General features: G+C 39.6%; 1 protein-coding gene across 7 annotated transcripts; it reads right to left on the bottom strand.

Annotated features, from left to right (window-relative positions):
- LOC137988427 (golgin subfamily A member 6-like protein 22) lies at positions 1 to 26,965 on the bottom strand. 7 transcript variants are annotated; one of them, XM_068834410.1, is made up of 31 exons: positions 26,621 to 26,927; positions 24,281 to 25,199; positions 23,379 to 23,466; positions 21,745 to 21,771; positions 21,383 to 21,432; positions 20,829 to 21,104; positions 20,589 to 20,729; positions 19,897 to 20,039; positions 19,749 to 19,799; positions 18,769 to 18,858; positions 17,620 to 17,732; positions 16,205 to 16,526; positions 15,251 to 15,382; positions 14,291 to 14,365; positions 13,027 to 13,200; positions 10,768 to 10,827; positions 10,449 to 10,532; positions 10,250 to 10,351; positions 9,323 to 9,502; positions 9,076 to 9,195; positions 8,517 to 8,626; positions 7,826 to 7,895; positions 7,612 to 7,710; positions 6,758 to 6,820; positions 6,042 to 6,067; positions 5,535 to 5,589; positions 5,101 to 5,157; positions 4,074 to 4,313; positions 3,287 to 3,337; positions 3,083 to 3,178; positions 153 to 1,026 (listed from the first exon to the last, which is right to left on the bottom strand). In XM_068834410.1, exons 2-31 carry the CDS (start codon positions 25,188 to 25,190, stop codon positions 961 to 963), a joined length of 4,071 nt encoding a protein of 1,356 aa, XP_068690511.1. In that variant the 5' UTR covers positions 25,191 to 25,199; positions 26,621 to 26,927; the 3' UTR covers positions 153 to 960. The 7 variants fall into 7 exon arrangements, with proteins under 7 accessions (XP_068690508.1, XP_068690511.1, XP_068690506.1 ...); XM_068834405.1 differs by having other exon boundaries at positions 20,589 to 21,104; positions 26,621 to 26,965; XM_068834411.1 differs by lacking the exon at positions 21,745 to 21,771 and having other exon boundaries at positions 155 to 1,026; positions 26,621 to 26,935.

The raw sequence follows: 26,965 nt of genomic DNA, 5'->3' as shown, positions 1-26,965 counted from the left end.
TAACAATTTTATTGTTAATCTTCGTAAAAAACGAAGGATTTCTAACCTCTATTCCATGTATCCTATTCCGGAATACGGTCAATCGAACACACCCCTAGTTGTCCTGTGAGAATTTGTACAAAACTAATAACAGTCATCACTACAGCTGCACTAAATTAAAGGGCTTGGTTTATTCGAAAACGTTTCTTTCCCATAGTTTTTACAAGGTGCTCAGTGGCAGGTTAGGGATTGAACATAACTGGCTGAACCATTTCGCTATGATAACCAAATTAAAACTTAACATGCAATTTTGTCATTTGCGTACCTTCACATCCCGCTAATAATGGAAAGTTTAAGCAAAATGCGTATTTTGGACAAATGACAAGACGCATGTTGGCGTTCACCTGGGATGCACTGATCGAATTGAATGAGTTGCAAGTTATTGGAGTCACTAGATCACAGTGTTTATTATAGTTACTTTCGTCCTCTGAATAGAATATACACGCTTTGCTATACACTATAAGTTACAATATAAATAACCTTTCACTCTGAATGAAATAACGCAATAAAAAGTAAAATAATGATCAGACACGTAAAAAGTTGGTTAATGAATCGGTCACACTTCAGAATGACAAATTGCAACTGGTTGCGGAAATTTGTAAAAACAACCTAAAAATCTGTTACCGACAGACCTCCACACAAACAAACTTGAATTGGTACTGAAATATTATGTAATGCGACTAAAATTTAACAAAGGATATAGTCTTTGTGAATTATATATTTATTTTTATAAAGGCGGGGTGTGTTAGAAGGACAGCCATCTCGTTTCCAGGATCTTTTATCTTCCCGTCCCTTGGAGAGAGCGAGGAGAGACCTTAGTTGGGTCTGGTCAGGTGTCTGCAAAAATCTGGGAGATAACAAATTTGTTTCTGCTAGTTCCACGGGACGAGAAGATGATAGACTCTGGGAAGTGATGCATTGTTATCTAGAGTCGTCGATTATTTTGCGTTGAAGAGACGCGTATGCTCTTTCCAGCTTCATATTCTCCTGCAGATATAAAGAATGAAAAAGTTCAAAATTAGGTCCTCGTTGTCTCCTTCGCGGCAATGATTTCGAGCGTCACCGTTAGAAAGCTCCTTCGGTTGTTCCTGGAGAGCTTTACCACCGACAAGAGCAACGCCACGAAACACTGAGTTGAATGAACAGTTTTCTCCAAGGATTTGACAACAATGTCAGTCAAATCCGAGTCCAGTCAATCTGTTATTTTCTAGTTAACAAATCGAAAGTCGTCCAGCGTTGTCTGTACTCTTATCGACAACGATATTCGTCATGACAGTGGTCAAAATGTTGTGGACTCACGACCACAACAAATTTTGAAAGAGCAAGCGTCGTCTGTAACTTACTCGCAATATGATTGGTTTATTTCCCAAAATGAGCGCTCCTGATTGGCTATTACATTGCGTGACAAATTAACAGCAAATTAATGAAGGGGTAGTTTCTAAAGAAACTGTGGTGCTGCGTCGGTGGGGAAGTAGTATACAAAAATTTGGTTTATCAACGGAGTTGATAATGTAAACTGACCACCGTACAGAGAATCTCTGTACGGTGGTCAATTTACATTATCAACTCCGTTGATAAACCAATTTTTGTAACAGCAAATTAGCCAATCAGATTGCGAGATTACAAGCAGTTGTGGTAAAAATCAATTTCATTAGAGTTCCGACCAATCCTGTAATAGATTCCTTCGTGAACGTTATACGATACGCTCAAGATGGGATAATCACAAAATTATGATCGCGCCAACGTCTAATTTGATTTCTTTCATGCGAGGTTTGCGCTGGCGTCACGGTGGTCATTGCTAATTAACAATTAGACCCGTAGCCCTTGCGGGCTATTGACCCGTGGCCCTTCAGGGTTTTAGTATCACCCAACTAGTCGGACAGAAAAGGCAGTAATAAAGTTAGCAAATGCAAGTTGAAGAAATATTTATATGGGAATAAAACGAAAGAAAGCGTCACGCTTTTCGCTACTCGAGGACTATTACCAATAGTCCTCTAGCAGCGTAGCCAATCAAATTGCAGGATTTGCAGTAGTCCACTAGTTGGATGTTGCTAAAGCGTCATATTTTGTACCTGCGCGAATTTCTGAGATGCCGGATAAAACCCGAGATGGCCGCAAGACCTCCATGTTTCTTAAAGATTGTTACAAGAAACTGGAATAAAACTAGAGGGAAATGGCACAATGGATGACTATTATCGGTATTCTTGAAAGGTTGAGAATGAAGGAGCTCAAAACGTGTGATAAAACTTGTGCAGGGGATAGAACAAAAAGATCTTTCAATTAAATTAACTATTGGAAAGTAATGTGACGTGCTATTTTCTACCCATGTAAACCCTGTGGGCGTTAGCCCCACTAATAGAATTGCGCCCACACAAGGACAGAGGAAAGCTCTGACCAGGGTGGGAATTGGAACCCACGACCTTCGAGTTAGATCACCGCTGCTCTACCGACTGAACTACAAGGTCAGACGGGAGCAAGTAATGGGAATTTACGATGTCAATTTCACGGCAATGAATATGCACAAGTACGAGGAAGGGTTGCAAAAGTTTCAACAGAAATAACCAACTAATGGAACTGGGCCCACACAAGGACAGACATTTTCAATTACCGCGCACCAGTGGCTCAGCTGGTTGAGCATCGGGCTGTCATGCGGGAGGTCGTGAGTTCGACTCCGGCCGGACCAACACTCAGGGTCTTAAAATAACTGAGGAGAAAGTGTTGCCTTTGTAATTACATCTGCAAATGGTTAGACTTTCAAGTCTTCTCGTGTAAGGTCTGTAAACCGGAGGTCCCGTCTCATAGCCCTTATTTGTAATTAAATAGTATGTGACGTTGGCGTTAAAGAACCCACTCACTATTCGATAAGAGTAGGGGACGTAGTCCCCGGTGTTGTGGTCTGACCTTATCTGGCCTCACTGGCGTCACTTCCAAAAACAAATTGTAAACTACGTAATACGAAGTTTGGCTAAAGTCCCCCATAAAGCATTCTAAATTAGTCCTGAAAAGCCCCAAGGAGAGAGACTAATAGCTTTACTTCACTTACCTTGGTAGCGTGCGTAAGCATTTTCTGTAACTTTGTCATTTCCATCATTTTCTGGCTTAACATCGCTGCATTTCTCTGAGCTTTGTCTTCAGACATCTGATTCAAAAAATGAAATAACGAATGTTTTAGGTAAACAACAAGTGGCAGAGGGAGGAATCAAGATTTAAAGTTTGTCCAGAGTCCATTTTATGCGAGACCTGATACCTTCAGCGCAGATTGCAATCTTCTTGTTTCTTCCTCGCCGCTGGCGTTAAACTAATGAAAAAAATAATTAAGAAATTTATAAATACCGAGAAAGTTAGTTCCTGTCATAGCTAAAGGAAATCTTAAAAAAAGTCTGTTTTCCTTTCTTTCCAAAGTGAACATCACCCGATGAAATCAATTCCACTCCTCAAGAGACTCGATCCGATGCTATTTATAACATTGTTTTGTGGCCTATGCTTCAAAAACGTGCTACGTTTTAACCATTTGAAACAGGACTACAAGTTCCACTTCACTTAATTCACCTTTAATCATAACATTGAAATCGATGAAATGATAAAAAGCAAAAAAGAATAGACTGCTACCAGCCCTTCTGAGTCAGTCGAACCGCCTGCTTTAGTCACGCAAGCGCGAACTCTATCATCACTCTCCCCTCGGCTCGGTTGCGTGACTGACAAAAGGGACTGAAGAAAATAAGTATGACAAAAACAAAGCAAGGTTGCTCGAAGTCGCGAATAGGCCATTTTAGAAATATCAAACATTCAGCTTGATAGTGAGGCAGTGAGGACAAAAACGATAGAATCACGTCGGAATTAATGTTTAAAATATTTAGATATCATCCACTTTCTTTTGTCTTTGTCCTCTAAGCCTCTCTTTCAAGTTGAATTATAATATATCGAAAAAGGCCTGTTGCGAAGAGAAAAGCGGAGATTGGCAATGACTGTCGTCTGGCTGAGCTCGGGACATTTCACCCACCACCCCTCCGCATTAAAGTTTCAGCTTTCCTTACCGACTCAGTTGATACCATACTACAGTGACTGTCATTCAACGACTCGTTCTCGGACGATTTCCGTAGACTGTCATTTTGAGCCCGCAGTTGCTGAACTCTTCCCTGCAAGTGACGTAACAGTCGAGCTGTGCTGTTGTCCTCTCCAGGCCGTGGGCTAGGAGTTGTGGAGCTGAGACTGGTACCCACACCACTCTCTGATGGCGAGGAGTGGCCATTTACCATGGGACTGCCGGTGGGGGTCTGGGTGCGCAATAATAATTGTTTTATTAAGTTTTCCTTAAATTCTGACATTTGGGAATTAAGGCCAATCAGTTTCCGGCTTGGCAATACTTGACGCAGTCATTTTCCATATTAGGTCATCGGGTATATGAGCTGATAACCGAGATTGAGAGAACCAATCAGAAAGCTAGAAACACAATATACAAGGTCGAAAATAATAGAACAAATTTCCACATGTTAATTTTAAAGTTTTGTAAGGCGCCTTTGAACAGTAGGATACTGGCGCGGTATAGATCTTTTTATTATTATTATTATTATTATTATTATTATTATTATTATTATTATTATTATTATTATTATTATTATGTTCCCATTGTCGCCAAAAGAAACGACAACGAGAGAGTTCATAAACATGAAACCACCTAAGGATGGTTAGCAAAACCTGGGAACGCGCTGGCTTTCTCTGTCTTGTTTTACCACTAAGAAATTAAAATGCCTTAAAGAAAGAGCCTCGTTTTTTGTCAGTAATGACGAAACAAGTGTATATGATGTGAGGAAAGTGACAATATCACAACTTCATTAAGCGTGTCTTGGTGAGCACAAGTGGTCGACTTATTAAGGAGACAGTAAATCAGATCAAATTGTTTCAATGTGCCCTACATACTGCCAACAACATAAAATTAAAACAGGATAATCCTAAAGATTCCATTAAAATCAGAGAAAGCTATGTAAGGTAAACTAAGCTCATTAACTAAACGAGTGCATTGTAACCATAGGTAGCCCAATACTACAAAGCCTATTAACTTACGGCAGCCTTGACTTGCTTCAGTTCTCTTTCTAATCGTTCTATTGTCTTCTTGAAGGCCTACACAAATGTAAAAAAAAAAAAAAATGTAAATGCTTTTGTTTATAGTGGAAGTGCACTTAGCTATCAAGCTAGTTTACAGGCACCCCACTTTTAACAATGTGAAAGAAACAATTCAAAGTTAACAGAAACATTATTAAGAACCCCAACTGGCTGGAGGCAACCAGTTGGCTATTTACAAAGCGTGGTAGAGTTGAATCCGGGACAACCGGAAACAAATCCTAACCGGAGGTTAGAACGGGATTTGAACCCGGAGCAGCCGCATGCAAACCCAACGCCCTAACCACTCCACCACGCTGCCTCCTAGGAATCAATTTCGCAAAAGTGAAAGAACCTGAAAATGTGCCGATTTTAGCAAGTTCGAGAGCAAAACTTACCGTTCGTTCAGATTTGATCTGTAAGGCGTTCCTCTCTTTCTCCTCTTGAAATTGCCTGTTAGAGGAAGCAGAATTATTTTTTGTCATATAAACTGGGAAAGAAAAAGCTTGATTTTTCCATCATTGTCCGGATTATGGATACAAGGACTGATGATTCGAAAGCACCTTTCATTTATTAAGAACTTCAATTTAATTTTCTCTGAAGTTTGATTGCCTGACGCACAGTTTTTTTTCTTGCAGAAAGGTCTTCAAATGAGAGTTGAAAGTAGGTTTCGTATTGCTATACGCGTTGTGACTGGCTTGCAATGAGCTCACGCACCAATCTCAGCCAATCGGAAGCAAAAGAAAAAAAGCAATGCTAACTTTCTCTCATGCGTTTTCCCGCGCTTTTGATTGGCTAACTTGATCGTCTGCGTCTGTTTTGATTTTGCCGGAGTAAGAGCTTCGGCTTTGGTTTTACGACACTTGAGTAAAACCACCTTCATTCACTATTTACTGATAAAGTACCTCTTTATCCGCGCCAATTCCTCTTCCTGAAAGTGAAAGAAATCCAGTTAATTTAAATCTACCAGTTATCAAGGCAGAAATTAAATCCATACATTTGTTTAGCTTTTTATCCCGGGGGTGGGGGGGGGGGGGAAATCCCATATGGAACAGACGGGGATGCTCGTCGGAAATTTTGAATTTAACCCCTAAAGGAGATCATCTGGGCGTGGCTCAAGCTTTTTGTGACCCCTAAAGGAGACCAATCTGGGCGCAGCTTAAGCAAATTTTGACCCCTAAAAACAAGTTAAAAAGAAAATTTGACTTCTGTTTCTCTTCGCGTAATTCTGTGTTTCTTCGCGGAACCCTAAACGAGACCTTGGCGGCTTAAAATATTGGCGCTTTGCCCGGAACACCCTAAGCGAGACCAAAATCCAAAATTTACACCCCTAAGCGAGACGACGAGCATCCCCGTCTGTTTCAAATGGGTGTCCCCCCCCCCCCCCCCGGACTTTTTATATTCTCTTTCAGACCGCTGAATTTCGCTGCTGTCTCCTCCAATCATCGCAAAATTAATGAGCATAGCTGTCATCTCGTCTTGCTTGTATTTAACGATAAGAAACGACACGAAGAGTACGAAAGCCCAGCACTGCACTTCAATTCCTTTCGTCATATCATAATGCGTTTCCCAGATTTCTTCCCAACGCTATTTTCCTTCCTGACCAAGTAGTATATCTAACCTTTGCAGTAAGCGCTTTTGTGAAGATTTGTACTTGTTGAGGTGTGAGGTCTCCACTGATTTGCTGTTGGGAAAGAGGACAAAACGTGACGTTCTTGCTGACTGACAAATTATAGAAAAAAAATTAGGTGAGAGATAATTGAATCTCGCGTCTTAACGAAGAATACAGGAAGAAATAACACTGGGCAACTTGAAACACTTGCTTGCCTTTTGTGACCAAGATACGGACCGGAAATCGTTTGAAAGAGACTGGTCACAGAAGTCATGGTTCTCTATTAAATATTGAACAGAACAGACCTTATTCGTATTGGACTGGAACGAACATGCCACGAAGGCTCCTGCGGGGGGAAATAATTTGCATCTGAAAAGATTCCCCCGCATGAGCCTCACCTTCATGCTCATCTCCAGTGCAACCATGAGAATACGAATCTGGGCAATTTGACTGCTTCCCTCAAGGGGTTTGTCAAGTGATGGTCATTGTAACAAATTATGGAAACCAAAACATGAAAGCTTTTAAGAATTCCAAATAGCAGGAGTCAGACCAGTTGACTATAGGTGGTTTTTCATATTACGTCATTGCCGCCATGTTGGTGGACGAAAACAAGAGATGCCTCGTTAGCTCGTTTTGCTCGTCCATCAGCAATGGTACATTGTAGCATTGTGTCATTGTTAGCATTGGTTGCAAACCATCTATTTACAAGACAAACCAAGTTGAACTGAGACTACATAAGAACAACATCACGTAGCGGGAATTGGACCTGGTAAATACTGATTTCTCACCACTGGCAAATCTGCCTCCCATAAAAAAATAAAGCTGGCAACCTTTTAACCAAATTTGAATCAGATAGTAAATACCGGTTTTTTGAGTGCCAGTTCTCTATTGTCTTGTTCGAGTTCTTTCCGGGCTGCAATCAGATGCTGTCTTAACTCTTCATTATAGGAACGGAGATTTAGCTGCAAAAAGACACCAAAGACAAAAAACAATAGGGTCCCTTATTCATTTGAAACAAGCGCAAAGCAAAAAAACGAAAGAGAAAAGAATAAGATGTTTTCAGATTTCTCTAGGTACCAGTGCCTCCCTTGCAGGACTAGCCGTCGATGACATGGGACTTTCACCAACAAAACTGCCGGATAAATTTCTGACGAAAAAAAGAAAAAGGGATAAAGGAAACGTTAAAAAGGCGCTTTAACAACGTAAGGTATCGGGTCATTTGGATTCGGGCTGGGGACCTTTTTTCGGTTAGTTTAATACCTGACAGAGAAGGTTCCGCGCAAAATTGTTGTGGTAGATCAGTTTGAAACGACTGTCGAAAGTAATTACGCCATTACAATTGCGGTTAGTGATTGGTTTACAAATCTTACGCCAGTTCATCAACCAATGAAAATGAAAACCAAAACCAATCGATTTTCCCGCGCTTTGAGCAAGTTACATGAAACTGCTACGAATTTGAATTGGTTCAATGCATCTGCTGTGATTGGTCGACATAATTACTTTGGAAATTGAAAGCCACCCCGACAATAAAGACTATCAATAGAACACGTTTCCAACGCGGTAACTTCCGAGAGTACCTATCACAAGATTTCTCTACGATGACAGGACGGGGAAAGGAAGTAGCTGAAGCGTAAACGGTAGCTATGGAGACAGAAAGATAGATAGACGACAAATAGAATAGATAGATTGGTGGATCGTTTTTCTGGGAACCTTTCCATGTCGTCAAAAGTTTAACAATTCAATCCACTGTCGGTGCATCCTAACGTACCTTTTGGGAGTGGTGCTGGAAGAATCTCCTAACAGTGCCGCTGTTTTTCTGCATTCCTCGTTGATTTCCATGGCAGTCTCTTTCTCAGATGTTTCTGCAAGCACGCTCAGCTAAAAAAAAACCGATGTGAATGGTTTGGGCCCAGTAGTCACATGACAACTTGAAGATTCAAGTGAAGCTATGATCTTCGCAGTTATGAGCGCAATTTTTGCAATTGCGTAGAGAAGCCTGAAAAATTCAGGACTTCAACGGGGTTTGAACCCGTGACCTCGCGATTCCGGTGCGACGCTCTAACCAACTGAGCTATGAAGCCACTGACGTTGGGAGCTGGTCATTTGTGGGTTCTAATGGCCCCGTGAGGAATGAATCAATGATGAAATGGTATATGAAATGAATCATATATGAACTGCGGATATGAAATCTAATGGTCATATATGATCATCAAAAATTGTATGACACAGCCCATTTAAGTAACAAAAAGCCAAGTTAGACGACTGTGAGCCGACTAAGACGAAAGAAACCCTCCTTTTGTCACTGAATCACAATATCAATGTCTCACCTCCTGAATCTTGTCTCTCATTTTGTCAATCTCCACCTTTGCTTCGTTCCTGACATTTGCAACTGCGTTGACCTTCTCACGCTCTGCTTGCAAGTTCATTTCCCGCAACTTTTCGATTTCCTGTGGGAATGCAATTTTTGAGCCCAAAACGACCAACAGTTTGATTTGCAAAGACAATGCCTTTTCTACTGCACAACATGAGCGACTACTTTTCAAATTTCGTTGAAGAAGCACAACAAATTCAAACCTTTTTAATCTTGTGAACAGAAGCGTTCAGGTGTGTGTGTCCTTTCCTTTCTGACTCTAGCTCTTCTCGCAATTGCTTCAAGGTCGACTCGTATTTGTCGCGTATTTCCTCCAGTTTTGCCTGGTGCCGCGCACGTTCACGGTCAGTTGTCTCCCTTTCTTTTTCCAAAGCATTACGAATCTTAAAAGGAAATTAATAGCACCTCAGGTACACTATCTTCCATGTAATCTCAGTTTCACAGGGATAAGATATGTTTTGAAGACTCAATTGCCTGCAAAACCTAAAAAATTCCCCCTTTATCACTCGGTGGCCATTTTGGAGTCCGTGGGGAATAATGGCTTTGTTTTTGCACGTCTAGCCTCTCACTGAATGAGAAGTTAGGCATGCAAAATCCTTTGTTTGGACATTGAGTGATATGGGTCTAACGAAACACTTTTAAGTGTATGTGACGGATTTTTTTATTTGCTCAAGTGAAACATCATGGTTTTCTGAGATAAAAACAACCCAAAAAATTCCATATCGATTTTTATTCCATGCCTTGGTCTTTAAAAATCGAACTTTCATTTCCAGTGGGGTACAAAACCGCGCTAGTAAGGAGACTGGGGATAGCACAACAGTGGCGTCAATACGAGAACGAAATTTTTCCAGGACCCGCATTTTCCTTTTTTCATTAGATCGAGAAGTTGCTGAAACTACTTCGGAGATGCGTTGTATTTGGTTGCAACAATGCCAAAGAAAAAAGAACGAAAATTCCTCTCCCTAAAATTCACTGCGTTCCCAGACGATTTATTTCCTACTAAAAACTCACACTTCAGTTCTTCGTCCCTTTCCACCCCTTTTACAGAAACCTATTGACGTCTCCGCACAGACATCTCCAGTTTCTTCGGAAAGAAATAACAAATAAGAGTAAAAATCTCCGCTACTCACATGTTCCTGTGCCTCGTTTCTCAGCTTTTCTCCCAGTAATCTCGTAGCGTCTTCTTGCTGACGAACAAGACCTCGCAGCATTGCGATCTCGTCATCTTTGTCCTGTTTCAAACAAAAAAAATGGTATGCTTTTAACGTACCAGTCACCCTTCATAGCTTCTGAGTTTACCACGTTGATATTCACAATGGAAAAACTGACCTTTATGATTTGACTCAGCTCGCCTGACTGGGATGAATACTTTTCTCCGAGTCTTCCAAGTTCCAACTCTTTCTCTTCAAGCAGCTGCCAAAATGAAAAGTAAATTAGTCGAAAGCTCCGTCCTTCAAGTAAAGCAGAGCTTGAGATTAGCACTACTTCTTAACGGCGTTTTTCAACTCTGAAAAAAGAAACCACGCCCAATTTAGTTTCACCGCGTACGAGTATGCATGACGTCGCAGTCTACGTGCATTTGTGTCTTAAGCTGTTTGCTAAACTATTAAAAAGTTCTTAAGATTAATAACTCGGAACAGAGATTTACCTCTCTGGTTCTTCTGTGCTTTTCATGCAGAGATGCTTCTTTCTGATTATGGGAATCAATCTGACAAATTAACAAAAATCATGTTTGTTAGGCACGATAAGATGCTTAAGAAGCGACGGCAACAGCAAGCTGCAACGCCACAGTTAAGCAACAGAGGACTTTTTCCGTGTTTACATAGTCTCATCGATATCTAAACACGAGGGGAGTTGGAGAATTCGAGATAGTTACGCAAACCCGAGACGTAGCGCTTTGTGACATTTCTCAAAAATAATTCGATAAATGAAGGAAAAGGCTGGCTTATTTTTTAATTTTTGATTGAAACAGATTTTCGTGAACACGCTTATATTTCCTACCAGCCAATCAAAACGCGCGTCTGACAACACATAACCAATCAAAATTGTGTGAAGTCACCGCAGTGTTCACATACTCTCATCTTAACACGGCTATTGATCAATGAGAGTGCGCGTACTATCCTAATTATTTTATAACAATGATATCATTGGTTACAAGAGGAAAAATTAATCGCGCTACACGTGCAGCACCTCGATTTAATGCACAATAATGATGTTGTGCCCAATGAAGGGCCAATTACATAACGACTTTCACGTAGCCCTATTTACAAATAAAATCTTGGTTGGAATTTCGCAAGTCATCGTAAAAAAAATTCAATTTTGCCCAGTGAGGGGCTAAAATTATATCACAAGCTGAAAATCGCTTCGAAACCTCGATACTACAATAAACTCTGAGGCCTTATCGACACTAAAGGCGCATTTACACTACAGAAAAATTTCTGCAGGGCCATAGGCGCCTATGGTCCTGCGGAAACTCCAGTATTTCTTTACAAAAGTTATGGGTCCGAACCGCTTTTTTGACGGGTCCGGACCCAACTTTGTCTGTAGTGTAAATGCGCCTTAAAACGTTTTCAAAATTCACGGATTGGCGAAAATGAGGAACAATATTGTTCATCCACACACATCTTGGTATCGGTTTAACCATCCATCCATATTACAATTCCCAAACAGTATTTGGTACTTTTTAAAAAACCTTCGTTTTCAACTGTAACTGATGATCAATGACTTAACTATCGACACTGGTTGCGGTCGCATTAGGGAGTTAAATTAAGTTCCTATTGTTCAGTGTTCCGCTAGGGATTCAAAACACCAGAGAGTTGACAATAGAGTAGTGTCAACACTAGTGTATTACTGTGTTCACGCTAGGCCGAAACATAATTAGTCTGATCACGAATGAAACATGTTTCGTTATGAAAAGTGTTCACATAAGACAAAGCATTGCAGGAACTATGGTTGAAACATAATTATTCTGAGCATGATTGAAACAACCTCGCGAGGTAGTTTCAATCACATCAGACTAAACACGTTCAAAATGGCGGATGGATGCGGAGAGAAGGCGAGTGCCCAAAAGAACCAAAATTGGGGCTATTATGAGCCAAATGTCCAGTTGCAATATGGGCCGACGAAGAAATACAACGGCAATTATCGGCGATTACTGAGCTTGTGGAAAACGGAATATCTTTTACCGAACAAAGCACAAATGCCGTCTCCTCTTTAAACGATGCATAGCCCCCCTCCTCCGAAGGGCTTGAAAATTAACACTAAAGCAAAGAATGGATGCAACAGTTAGAGTAATTTCCTGAACTCCATTCTACAGCTGAAGTGTATAAAATTTGTGCGAGTTCCATGAAACAGCATAAATTTAACAACCATGCATGAAACGTGCATGAAACCGACATCTGATGTGAACAATGCAATAAACATTCGTTCAACAAAAGTTGAACGGATGTTGGGCAAATGTTGGACGCAAAAACAAGGTTGTGCGGAGGCCGTTCAAACGGTTCCAACATTGCGTCAACAAAACAACTGACACATTAACGAAATTAGATTGCGAGGAACTAAGAACTAGAAACCAGTCTCTCTCTCGTCCAGATAAACTACGCCATATTGACTTTTGCGGCCTGGTGTGAGCATGCGCGTGTTCTACAATTGTTGAACAAAGTGTTCAAACGGCTTCAGCACCATTCAACATCATCGAACACAAAGGAAAAGTTGAATCGATGTCGAATGAAAGTTTAAACCGATTTAAACTTGATTCAATACGCTTCCAACATTTATTACACTTTCAACAATGTTCGACGACCCGTTCAAACGCACCCAACATTTGGTTCAACAAAGTGTTGAATGCATGTTGAAGCAAACGTTGAAACCATTTAAACGGACCTGAACACGTTTCTCTTCCACACACCTCCATCTTCATTGCCTTTGCCCTCGTCTCTTGTTTTGCCACAATGTCTTTCCATTCTCTCTCGATATCGAACAACTTTTGTTGCTGTTGGACCACTTGTGTCTTCAGACTCGTTATTTGATCTTCATAGTCTTTTATGTTACTTTCTAACTGGGTTACAATATGATCTCTGTTCTGGAAAAAGGGAGCCGAATTGACGAGTGGTTAAAGAGTTAAATAAAGAAGGCATAATTACTGTCTTTGTCATGCATCGGCTCTTAAGCTGGTGACGTTTGAAGCGCATAGCCCACTCTTTAACTTCTCTTCCCTCCCCAATTTCTACAGAATAGGCTTAAACCGAAGGAAATAATACTTGCAAACAACTTTGTTCCATTTTTTTTTCAAAAAAATGATTTTCAAAATCGCTTATCTTTACTTTCAAATTTCACGGGCGCGGCCATCGTAAACAATTGTGACGTGTAAGGGTTGGTTGCCTATTGTTGGAGCACAAAAAGCTTATATATATATTAACTAGTTTACTTAAATGGTAGAAATTATGCCGGGCGAAGAGAGATGTTCAAATTTAACGACGGTCCGAGAGTGGAATTGAAAAGCAAAATTCCTTGCGCCTTTGACCACAATCCCCTGCGTTTCGAAGAAAAATGTGTTCTTCTCCCGATTAGAGAGCTGCCTCCTTCGTTCGCTTCAGGCTCACTCACTGGAGTAGCAATTAACAAAAGGGCAATCCTGTGACGTCACAATTATTCGAGATGGCGGCGCCCGGGAAATTTGAAACCCCCCCAAAAAAAGCGATTCGAAAACTTATTTCCGATACAAACGTTTTCTTTGCAAAAAAATTTAAAAATTTTAGTATAGAGGCTATAAATTTAAGTGCATATTGGAGTGGAGGTTCCCTTTAAGAAAACTGCAAACATTGATATATAAGATAAAAGGCAAAACAAAGTTGAAGTTAATGAGGAAAAAAGTTGGACCTTAAACTCCGAAAACCCTGAATGAAATAAGTACTGTATAAAAGCTAAATTCTAGGCGATATAAAGACGATATTCGTCCTATTATTTGCCAGTGAAAGTGAACACGTCTGCATGTATGTTACAGACGGACGAACTCTTCTCTGTAATTGAAGTTATACACTGAAGTGAACCTCGGCAGCTTTGTTTGAATCGACAAACGGAGGGACTGAAACAGAGTTTCCCGGACTTCGAATATAAAAATATGTTAATATTTATGATTTAAAAAAAAAATTAATTTAAATAAAAGTAATCACCAGAAGTTTCTTGCCCAGCTCTTCCACTTCTCTCCCCGCCTTTTCGCGTTCTGAGCCTAACTCCATCTCCTTTTCCTGCGAAGTCACAACGATACACTAAACAACAGTGGCCCGTTTCTCGAAAGTCCCGAAAAACGTTTTTAAGGTAACAAAAAGAAAAAGAACTGCGTAGTTTGACGACTTAAATCCTCTCCGTTCTTGAGATACAAAGGGAATTGTGACACCCGAAAATGGCTCGTAAAGTTTCGGGATTCTCGAGAAACGGGTCCCAGGGTGTCACAATTCCCTTTGTATCTCAAGAACGGAGAGGATTTAAGTCATCAAAGTTAACAGTCATTTTTCTTTTTGTTATCTTTTAAAACATGTTAAAAGATAGATTTTCCAAAACGAGCGGTTGGCAGTTTCACAAATGGCTTTTAGGGCCAGAAAAGGTTTTCGGGACTTTCGAGAAACAGGCCCCAGGCCCGGGTTGCTCGAAACATGGATAGCGCTAATTGCCAGCTTTAAACATATCCGTTTTGATTAAGCGCTAACCAGGCTTCGAGCAACCGGCCCCTGGACAATAAAGCTGAACTGTTTGTTTGTATGACAAAATTCGTTGAAATTTTTCGAGAAACTAAGTGTTACTGAGAAACCTAAACCACGCTAAAACTATTTCTGGTGCTGGATTTGGATGCACATGCTCAAACTGAAATTCCTGAGTTTTCTGTCGCGTAATGACACCAAAAGACAATTTTAAATTCTGGCTTCCAGGGTGATCCTTGGTACTGAGTCCCGAATTTAACTTAATCAAACTTATGAAATACAGCAAAACTGGTTGCCTTCTTAAAGTTGGGTTTCTCATAAAGTGGGAATGTTACGTTAGAATGATTTCAGTTTCTAAATATGGTTCCATGATCTCAAAGATTCAGGCAAACCATATAGTTTTCAACAACAAGCTCCACACATTGCCGTACTCACCCTCAGCAGCCTGTTCTTCAACACCTCGAGCTCCTTGTCGTGCATTTCTTTGGATTCATCTTGCAGTTTGTGGATGGCATTTATTCGTTCATAATGCGAATCTCGAGCCTTCTGCCGCTCATCCTCAAGTTGCTATTACCAATAATCAGAAAGCATTAGAATGTTTGTCAAGACGTACACCGTACGGGTGGAAACTAACTTCAGAGTCTGTGAACGAAATCCTGAAGAGTGAAGAGTGGCAATTTCGAAAGAAAGCTGCCTACCCATACTTTCCTTTTCAGCTTTCAATCACTTCAACCATTTGAATCGATTGAATTCCCAATATTGAGTTTTAAAGGGCTCATTCCTTCGCCTTTCATAATTGTCGAATTCCAAAATCGTTGCGAGACAAGTTGCACGAAAAGTAGAACTTAATTCTACTTTCGGCAACGACTCTTGCAACTTGCCTCGCAACGATTTTGGCCGTTGCAGGGTATGTTACACTGTGAAATGTTTCGTGCATTACTTGCATGCATGCATGCAGTCCCGCCATAATGTCGCCAAAACATTGCGAGACAAGTCGAAACATTTCACAGTGTAACAGCGCCTTTGCTGTGTAAAAGAAAACTGCTCTACTGAATTTGGATCCCAAGGTTACAAAGGAGAGGAGGTGTGCCACAAATTCAACTTTTAATCATAATAAAGAGCAGTGTATAAGAGCAATTGGTGTTGATACAGTTGGACCGCTTTCTCTGCCTTACAGCAGGAATTGTACTGGACTCCTATCGCCTTGTGTTTCTAGATTACTGTAATCCCGAACTTGTTTTCTATTTTGACCCACAAAAAATGCTACATGTTCCCTTTTCCCAAGGAGATAAAATTTTGTCTTTGTTCTAAAGTTCAAATTTGGAGACGCTGCATTATTGCCTCGAACGAATCTCTAGCAGCGTCCCTCAGCTTAATTGGCGAACTAACCTGTTTGAGTTTTTCTACGCAATGTTTTGCCTCTTTCTGTTCCTCATGTAGCTGCTCTTGCAAGAGACCAATTTTGTGCAGATAATTCTGCTTCTCATTCGCCAAGTTTCCCTCGGCTTGTTTCAGCTGTGATCGTAATAATTCCATCTCACTACGAAGCTGATCTTTCTCTATGCTTAGTTCAAGAACCTTCAGTTCATTTTTCTTTTCAACTTCAACAACTTGTTGCGCTTCAAGTTTCTCTCTGGACAGGCAATTTTTTAGCTCCTTTATTTCATGTTGGATGTTGTTCCTTTGGACCTCCAAGTCCATTAACTGACTCCTGAAAAGTTTAAGGTCAGACTGCACTGTTCAGCAAAACTCAATTTTGGCTAAACTCTTCTGGAAATCGCGTTAAAGCCAGGAGAAAAAACAAATCCAATACATACACCTCATTTGCCCTGTGGAAAGGAACCCAGGTGGCCCTCAGATCCCAGAGCCTGTGGATTCCGGATTCCCTGATCCTGAGTCGTGGATTCCATTGAAATCTGTGGATTCTGGATTCCTTACAATGGATTCCGGATTCCACACACTGGATTCCGGATTCCAAAGCCTCACATTTGCCGGATTCCAGAATCCGGATTCCTTCACATCGGGCAAACCTCATTTTTTTCAAAGAACCATAAAGGGTATTGCTTTGTAGAATTGTTGTTCCTTTGGTTTTTGTAGTTGCTCATTGTTGACTAACAGAGTTTTTAACTCACCCATTCACCTCTTTACAAGGATGCAAAACTATTACGTTAGTGAGCATAAGAATAAACTTTTTGAGGAGTTAAGAAAAAGTGGGTTTTATGGTCCAAGAAATATTCATCTAAATGTAAATGACTAAATGCTTTATTTACAGCGGAAGTGCACTTAGCTATCAAGCTTGTTCACAGGCACCCCACTTTTAATAATCTGAAAGAAACAACTCAAACTTAACAGAAACATGATTAAGAACCCCCAACTGACAGGAGGCAACCAGTTGGCTTTTTAACAAGCATAGTAGAGTTGAATCCTGGACAATCAGAAACAAATCCAAACCAGAGGTTAGAACGGGATTTGAACCAGGGTCAACCGCATGCAACCCCAAGGCTGTTGCCTAACAGGAGCCCGGTAGCCTGGGGCTCCCAAAGAATAGCTCTGGGCTCCTTAATTTTTCACAGCAACACCTTTCACTTCATATGTTGGGCTCCTAAGTTCTCAGCGTTTAGCTCTGAGGGCCCCTTTAAAATTTTCTTAGGCAGCAGCCTTGAACCCTGACGCCCTAACCAATGGACCATGCCACGTCCTAAAAGATTTTCTCCAAAATGAGACTTCAAAAGTATTTTCATGAAATTTATACTTCTGCAATAACAATACAATGTAAAAGTCTAAAACAAATTTTGTGGCATCACCTTGTTTTAGTTGCTTGTTGTCGATATTGTTCCACCAAATTTTCAGACGATTTGACCTCAGCTTTATTACGTTTGACTGTCTCTTCAAGTACTTGAATTTCCTGTAGAGCAATCTGTTTGGTAAAATGGATGAAAAGGATTAAATCAACCAAAACATACATCAACATTTACTGTAGGACCCTCCGCTAGCACAATACTGTAGTATTCTTTGGAATTCCATTTTATAAAGGATCCAGAGTCCTGGATGAGATAATAATAATCATCATAATTATAACATCAACAACAATGTAATGAAGGCAGACTGTTGATATTGGGTTTTGATCAAAATACTAGTAATTCAAATAAATGTTGCCATTGGAGAAACGTTTTGTACATTGAAAATAGAATCCAAGCATCAAATTATTCCAATGTTCTTTAATCTACTTGATATCCTGTAAAAAAACTATTTCTTAAAGACCTTGATGGCTCAATTGCTTTAGTCTGAATGAGGCTACAACCCACAACTTCAGCTGTTCAGGTCTGCTACTGGAGGTGCCCTGCTATGTTGACTCAGGATAATACAATAGAGTGGTAAAGTGATGATGTCACAAAAACTAACTTTATGAACCGACATGATGAGGAATGCATATGGCCCCTTGCCAAAAATCAGCATATTGTTGCAATATGGGGGTAAGATATTAGCCCTTCCATGCTTCAGCAACTCCATACAAATCCTTGTAATTTTGTCTTGGTTCTAAACCATTATTAAAACAAAAACAAAATTACAAGGATTTGTATGGAGTCACTGCAGCCAATATCTCATCCCCAAACTGCAATAAGATGCTGATTTTTGGCAAATGGCCATTCTTCATCATGTACTTTCTGAAGATCTTAATCAATCCCATAAGTTCATAATTTTAAATATTTGTGACATCACAATTTACCACTCTATTTGATCTTGTGCATCACAATATCGATTCACTAATTCTGTAATTCTGTGTTGCTAGACTGTAAGAGGGCTGCCTTTTATTTAGACCATCAAGTGAAGTGTGACAAAAAGTGCCCACTTGGTACATGGCCGTATGATACGCAGGGGCAATTCTCCACAAACAATGCAGCTACAGTGTATTAAAACATGCAAATCTTAATATTATATTCTTCTTTCAGTACCTTCTTCCTTGATGTGGCCTCTTCAAGTTCAAACTCCACACTTTTAACCTCTTGCAAACTTTTGTTAAGTTTAGTTTCACTTTCTTGCAGCTGTAGGGTTAATGAAATGTTAATTAGTAGAGGCTAATGCCTGACACATGCATGTCAGGTCTTCATGGCAGCCAAGTTACCCTATCAACTCAATAGATATTAAATTTGAGTTGATTCACTGTACCCTGAACCCCGAGGCAAATGTAGTAATCAAGTGAACCTGTTTGACCATTGCTTGCCATTCACCATCACAGGAATGGATCGTGTCTGTCCATGTCCACTCAAGTTCATCTGCCGACTTTTTCTACCCTGCATTAAGACCATGCTGGGTATCAGACCCAGTAGGATACTGTAACTGTGCACCTTAGATGATCCAACTCAGTTTGGGTGTATTGGACAATCCTCCACCTTAAGGCTAATAGGCTCCCGGTAAATCCTTCTTACTAGCATGATAATTATCTGATTTGGATGAGTGCCAGAAAGAGTGCTTCAAAATACATTATAGGCTGGTGCAACAAATAATAGCTCCATGTGAAATGATTCGTCCACATTAATCCAAAAGATCAAGTTCTTAAGGCAAGAACTTTCAAACTGAATTGACCCAACCTTTGTTGCTTCACCATTTGTGGACTTGGGTTTGTTGCACACTTAAAAGCATAAACGTCTACCCAGTAGTGCTGGTCCAGTTAATAATGTAAATGGAGCAGAGCAGGATGGTAAAGTGCTGGAAATAATGTAGCAGCTCTTGTGATCTGCTATTGTTTGATAGTGTAAGCAGCTTCTATATTGTTTAAGTCTAAGTCTACTTAAGTCATTGTTTAGTCTTTTGTTTTTGGCTTTGTTATTGAGCCAATCACACGGTTCGTTACAAGGGCTGCTACATAGTGCTGAGGGTACTTGTATGTCTCCTAGCAAGTCAAAGAATTATTACTTTTACTTTATTTTTTTACCTTGAGCAAAATTTTCTGATGAGCTTCTCTTTGAACAATGAACATGTCTGCCTTTTGACAAAAACAGCAATGACCATGAGAACATGAAAACTACTTCCACTGCTCTGAAATGTGCAAACACTGCCTAATACCAAATCTTGTTACGCACCTTTTGTGGTGAAAAAATAGCCTGGGATTTTGTTTGAGGTGTGGAAGTCATAAATCCTCCCTTAACTGGCGCATGCTCATCAATTTGAAACCTCTGGTCACTCCTATCCTTGTGTGTGGAATAACTTTCGTCATGACAAGGCGCTGTTGCAGTCAACAACGAAAACAAAATAATATAATGAGAAGATGAGAAAGAAGCAACTTCTTCAAAGCTTTTACAGTGAAGATACATTTAGACCTGACCTCTCTCTCCCTTATCTCATCTTCAAGGAGTTGTTGCCAGTTAACAAAACAAAACAAAATCAAAGGAGATGGGAATGAAGCAACTTCTTCAAAACTTTTACAAATATGAAACTACCTTAAATTTTACTAGACCTTTTATCGTCAAGTTTTATATACCTCTAAGCTTTTGTTTTTGTTTTTAACTTAAAATATAATTAATAGAGACCCATGTAAAATAGTAATGCCTTATTTTCATTACTAGCACACCTCTTAAAATTCCTCAGCTGTTTATTACGCAAGATTGCCACACCCAGGCACAGATGCAGGCTGGAATACACCATTAATCACATCTTTTCAACTAAAAAACAACCACTAAAAATGTCCTACAACCACATTGACGATGCTACAGCCAAGGGTGAATTCCCAGTTTCTTAGATTCTTGTGTCAACTCGTTTTACATGCAACCCTCACCTCGCTGTTTTGATGGAGACTGCAATTTAATGCTAGGACCAGTTTTCCTGCCTATCTCAGCCCCAAGTTGTGATGTTTGTTGCCTTGTATGAGTATATGCCACCTCATCCACATCATTTTCAGTCTGATATTTCCTTTGTTCTACAAAATTGTCTCTATTATCATCGTCATTGTCATCATCATGGTCATTGTCATAATTCATTGCTGCTCTAAAAGCAGAAGTTTCCATGATAAACTCACCATCTGTTTCCAGGTGATAATTTCTCTGTTGTACAGCTCTCGATGGTACAAAATCGTCTCTAAATCGAACTTCCTTATGAGAAGCAGACCCAGATTGCCTGCCGGATGTTGACACACTGGACTCAAAAGAACTGCTTTGATCTGTTGCACTATTTTGCTCTGAAGTTCTTGGTCGTAATTGTGGTGACAGAGATTTCTGGAATACTTTCTGTGTTGTACTAGAAATTGTGTTACTTAAATTTCGTTTCTCTTGAACTTGACCATCTGACCTTGAAACTGAAAGTAAATTTTTAGGAAACCAATTATTACTGCTGTGGTCACTTACCATACCAAGAGACTATTAAGTTGACGATATTGTAAGTTTTTAATCCATTGAATCCTGGGAGTGAGACTTGATAGATTTTGCTCTGTTTAATGATTTTACTCATCAATGGGTTGTTGTTCAGGGGTCAACCGGTTAAAGTCAATTGTGACATGTGCCTACTAACAAAAATAGATTTCATCTGTGCCATGACTACCCTTTATATCATACAGTAACAATGGTCTTTATTTACCTTCCTGGACACTTCCTGATCCCGAAACAGAACTTTTGGATTGGCCACTACTAAAAGATAAAATAAATGAAAAGTTTGCGGAGCAAAGACAAACTGGAAGATTTTGAGCTTGAACAGAAAAGGTAAATAAATGAAATTAGTCATTAGAGGTAGCTGAATTAATAATAATAATAATAATATTATAATTACTATCCTAACAATGAAAAGTATCTGAGGTTGCAAGACTTAGTACAACTGTGCATGTACGTTTGCTTTCAGCACAAGAAAAAGAACAAGTAGGAAATGCAATAAAACTTTTAATGGACTCTATGCAGTGAGAACTGAGTTGGTACAAATAGCAGTTATTTCAATTCATTCCTCACCTATCTTGAAAGATCCACAAGGGCTGTCTGTATTTGAATGTTATAGATGTTAGTTGACAATAATTTGTTTAGAAGTAAAAAAGTAAGGACATTAGCCAGGGTTGTATTACGAATCGATTAAAGAAAAGAGTTACTGTTAAGAAACAAAGAGTTGAAACGCTGATAAGCCAGGTTATTATTCTTACTATTTTATTGAATTATAGTTGACCTGCCAGCTGGTTGGAAATGGGTCCAAGACAAAATATTAAGGATATTAAACTCATGATAGTATTTGGCCAGGGTGCAAGGATGCCCTAGTGGAAAGGACACTCGCCTTCCACTAATGTAACCCAGGTTCGATTACCATACTTGGCATCATAAGTGGGATGAGTTTGTTGGTTCTCTACTCTGCACCAAGAGGTTTTTCTCCCCAATACTCCAGTTTTGCCATCTTGTCAAAAACCAACATTTGATTTGATTTGAGTTAATTTGATGATTTCAATGAAAAAAGTGAACGAACTCAGCCAGGATGAGTCATAATAAAAATTTGAATGGGCGTTCTCTGGCTAAAAAACATTAAAAATTGCAAGCTTTCGACGCCTAGAGCTGTGATCTTCAACGGACAAAAAAGATGAATGAAGTAAAAATTTGGAGAATATATAGTGAGATAAAAATGATAACAATAAAGTGAAATTAGGGAAAAAAGATGATTAAGAATTTTTGTTTAAAAGTATGCGGTATTGTCCAGGAAGTGGGCAAGAGTTATTGTCCGCGTCAGGCGTGGTAAAGGTGTGCCAAGATTCTAGAAATTTCCTGATGTGGAAATTTCCTTTGTCAATGATTGATGCATTGTTGAAGTCAATGACGTGGTTGTGAGACCAAGCATCATTGGCAACTCTGGAGCCTTTGGCCGCTGTCTTCACATTTCTAATATGTTCTTTTTTCCTCGTGGCAAAGGATCTACCTGTTTCGCCAATATAATAGACCTTTTTGCCGATACGGCGGCCATTGTGATTTATATTGTTTCGAATAGCTACTATGGGATGCCCAGGGAGCAAATACATATTAATTTGCCCCCTGAGCATCCCATGATGTCTTTCGAAACAATAGAAATCAAAATGGCCGTCGTATCTGCAAAAAGGTCTATTCCGAGAGCAACTGCCACGGGGGATTTTGTAGACAACATTGGGTTGTGAAGCTAATGGGGATCGTGACTTAGGAATCGGAAATTCTTGTTGGAGCGTTTTTAATGGCCTATTGACAACGTTAAAATCATGTTTTATTTTAACAAACATGTTAGGGGTTCAGTGACACCTTTGATGTACGGAAGGGATGCAAAGGAGTTGTATGGCTTGGGCCGTTCCACTAATTTGAAAAACATACCAACTAATTATTCTTCGGGGGAAGGAATCATGGAAGATCGGGTTCTTCTTGTCTTGATATTGTGGATAAATTTCAACTGTGCAGACTGTTTCCAGTCTGCACAGTTGTTTGTGTTTGACAATAATCGCTGAGGAATTTGCATGGAGCAAATTTAAATCATACATGGAGTAGTCATCACTGTAATATTGCTGTAGTTGTCATTCATATTCCCTAAAATGCATTGGATGGATCATATTACATTATTACCAGTGATAATGAGTATTAAACCTTACCTGGAAGAGCTGTAGTAATTATCAACTTGGCCACCAAACAATTTGGAAAGAAGTTCAGCTCCTTCTCTGACCTTATCATCAAAGTACTCTGGTGGATAGATTTTTTCAAATGTATGTATATTGATTTCAATGGCTAATTATCACAGACAGAATAACCCCATGTGCCAATGTGCAAATGCCAAACAAAGGCAGAGTTATTTGAAGAGTCCTGGCCAACTGTTGGTACTGTTGACCCCATTACCTCCTGCACAGAAGTGCTACAATATACTTTATGCTCAACAAACGAAGCCCATCCATTTTCTGCAGCATAGTGGCAGAAGATTCAAACTTGTAACCAGGTCCCGCTTGTTTAGCTAAAGTGGACATACGGGATGTTGCAGACCCTTGAGGTCCCTGGTAAACCAGCTTCCACTGGTAAGTAAAATTGTCTGGTGTTAGACAGTAAAATCTCTAAGGGTCTGTTTGATTGGGAAAATCTGGATTTAGATCTTAAAATCTGGATCTTCAGATTTCTAATCAAACGCAAGACCTTTTGCGGGTGTTGTCTTGTCACGTTTCAAATGTAGTTAGCAAATCAGGCAGCTTACACCAAGCACTGGACTGCTGGACCACTTCCTCAAAAATGTGTGTGCTCGATTTTCAATCATCGCCTTTGACATGGACACGGAAACAGAAATCGCTGCCGAAAATACTCAGACTTCAGGCATCTCTTTTGTTTTTCATGAACAAAACTTTCCCGATCCAAGGTTCATGTTCTGTTCAAATATTTCTTATGTTATTCATAAAATTTCCTGTCCGCCGGCTCTTATTTAAAACCGTGTAAACACTAATCTCCCTTCTACTCGGCAGCATTTCTACCATTTAGGTAAGGTACAGTGTAAACTAGTATAATCATTACTTACCATTTGTTCCAGCATCATAATTTACAGCCAAATTCAATTCTTTTAATTTTTCAGTTATATCTTCATCATCCACCTCCTCTATGTCTTCTTCTCTAATTAAATCTTCAGTTGCTTCAGACATTTCACTTTCCAGATCATTGGACTCAACACCTACGTTTCTTTGGCCACCATTCACCATGTCCAGAGATATTTCAGAATCAATCTCCCAATTGTCTTGATTAGAAGGCAACATATGCTGCACTGGTGATAGAGTAGATGGTATGGGCTTTCTTTTCACCCTATTTCTTCCCTTTGTGTTTTGTCCTGCTTGTGATCGTGGATCATAGTAAAGTTCAGTCTTTTGTACATTAGGACTTCTATTAACTTTGCCAAGACTTTGTGTGTGTGTATAATTAACCTTATGATTCTCAGGTGAATGAAAGCTTTGAGTTTTTCGTTGTTTAGTATAGTTTTCTTTGACTGTAGTTTTCCTTTTGGACATCTTTTCAAAATCTTGCTCATATTTCATGCTATTTGTTTCATGAAGTACCTGTCCTTTGACTTGCTCAGTATGCTTAGGTTTAGAAACCCCATTGTGTAAATAGTAATTGTGAAGAACTTTAGATTTCTTCTCTGACTTGGCTTTAGCTTTTGCATGAGATGGTTCAACAACTGGAGATCTTGTGGTATTGAACTGTCCAGGTGATCTTTGAATCTCATGGGATGCTTCTTCTGGTTTGCCTTTTATATCCTTCCTTGAAGGAGATCTTACATTTATCTGGTGTAGTTTTGGGGGTGAATGCTGAGGGGACCTATTGTTCTGCAGATCCTCCTCATCAATTTCCCTGATTGAAACATTCTGTCCAAGAAGATATTCGGTGTCATCACTGCAAATGGAATCAGCTGAATGCAAACTTACATCAGCATCCATGACAAGTTTCTAAAGAAAAGGAAGAAAATGCAGCGATTCGAGTCAGCGTAATTAACCCATTGACTCCTGTGAGTGAGACTAAACAGATTTTACTCGTCAACTGAGGGCATCCTGGGGTGCCTGTGGAGTGAATGGGTTAAGCATTATTCATGCAATAAACTGCACTACATTGTCTTTCACTTTAATTTTTTAGGAGACAAAGGGACACTAATGTTTTGTACAAGCAGATGAGGCTGCTGGCAACAACTTCAGACATGTATTCAAGTCTATAATGATTTGCAAAAAAAACATCTATGCTAATAATATTAGTTGTTTGCATATTATTGACAACTTTTTTGTTGACACTAACATGAATAACATGTAGGGAAATTTGAATAGCAGCCCTGCTGTCTGACCAAAATGATTACAAATTCAAAACACTGTTATCTGTTCTTTTACCAGAGTCAACAGACTATAACATCTTCATCTTATAAACAAATTATAATTCAAGTTATAAACAAAGTACTTTGATTCTGTGACAACAAATAACATTTAACATTGAAAATAACAAGAAACAAATCCCTGGAAAGTATTTTTTCAAATCAAGACCACTTCTAGGGTCTAGTCAATTGCATTTTCTCCATAATCTTATTAAAAAGTCTTTTGATTGTCTCAGTTTGAAAATACAATAGAAGTGACGCTACTCAATTATTCACACTACACAAAAAATATATGATATGGTTGGAAACTGATGACCAGTCAAGGGTGAATTTATTTCCACAAACCACCGAATTGACCAACCATGCTTGTTATTGGCAATGGAAGACTAACTTATAGTTGACAGAACTGCTGCCTTTTTGGAATTAATGATCCGAGAGGTAAAACTCCTTGTAACGGTTCAAGTTGATAAACTTCAGCCATCTTCTTAAGTTACGAAATCAAAACAAAGCTTTTATTTGTTTTTTGATCATGAGAGGAGAGAAAAAACAAAAGGCCAAACTTCTTTTTGTAAATAAAAGAAAGACAGATTTTAAACTACGGTTGTCGTAACCCGATCTGAGCGAGAATGATCATGGCCGTTGAAAACCACTAAGGCAGTTGCAAAGGTGGCCTGACAAAAATATAGTGGCTCCTCCATTCACGTTTCGAACGAACTACGCATCTTAGTAGCATATTTATTTTAACAACGTTCGAGTCACTGTACTCTTTAGCTTTTACCAACATATAACATGAGAAGTTTGAGAACGAAACGCCTCTATAGACATAAATTAAGAAAACGTGTGAACTGGTTCTCTGTAGACTATGCAACCCCTCATTCCGATTTGTGCTACCCCTAACACGTACATGAAGGTACGACTGCATCACGAGATCTGAAATCCACAAGTTTTTCACAATATAACACAATAAAACTCCACCGAGAAGTCGGAAACAATATGATGGAAGTAACTCACCAAATTACTCGATGTTTTTGGGGTTTGTCAGCTGTTCAAGGACCAAGTGTTCAACAGCGATGCATAAAGATTGCGTAAACTAACCGTATCTAGGTCCCGTTCGAAGACAAAGTAAGCATAGTTCGATCAAGCCCAAATGGGAAAACAAAGTACCACACAAATCAAATGCAATGCGACATGCTGGCACCTTTTGAGGTGAAGAATTGACTTCTTGCCGTCGGCTGTACGCAACAAACGGTCGTCTCCGAGGAAAACAAAATTAGCGTATTCAAATAAAACTACAGTGCCCGCCACGATCGAGCAGATTCGTTGATTAGCTGTCAGAATCAAATCAGGTTTGAACTT

This window comes from Montipora foliosa, unplaced genomic scaffold (assembly GCF_036669935.1).
Source record: "Montipora foliosa isolate CH-2021 unplaced genomic scaffold, ASM3666993v2 scaffold_417, whole genome shotgun sequence".
NCBI lineage: Eukaryota > Metazoa > Cnidaria > Anthozoa > Scleractinia > Acroporidae > Montipora > Montipora foliosa.
This window is presented reverse-complemented; position numbering and strand designations above follow the sequence as displayed.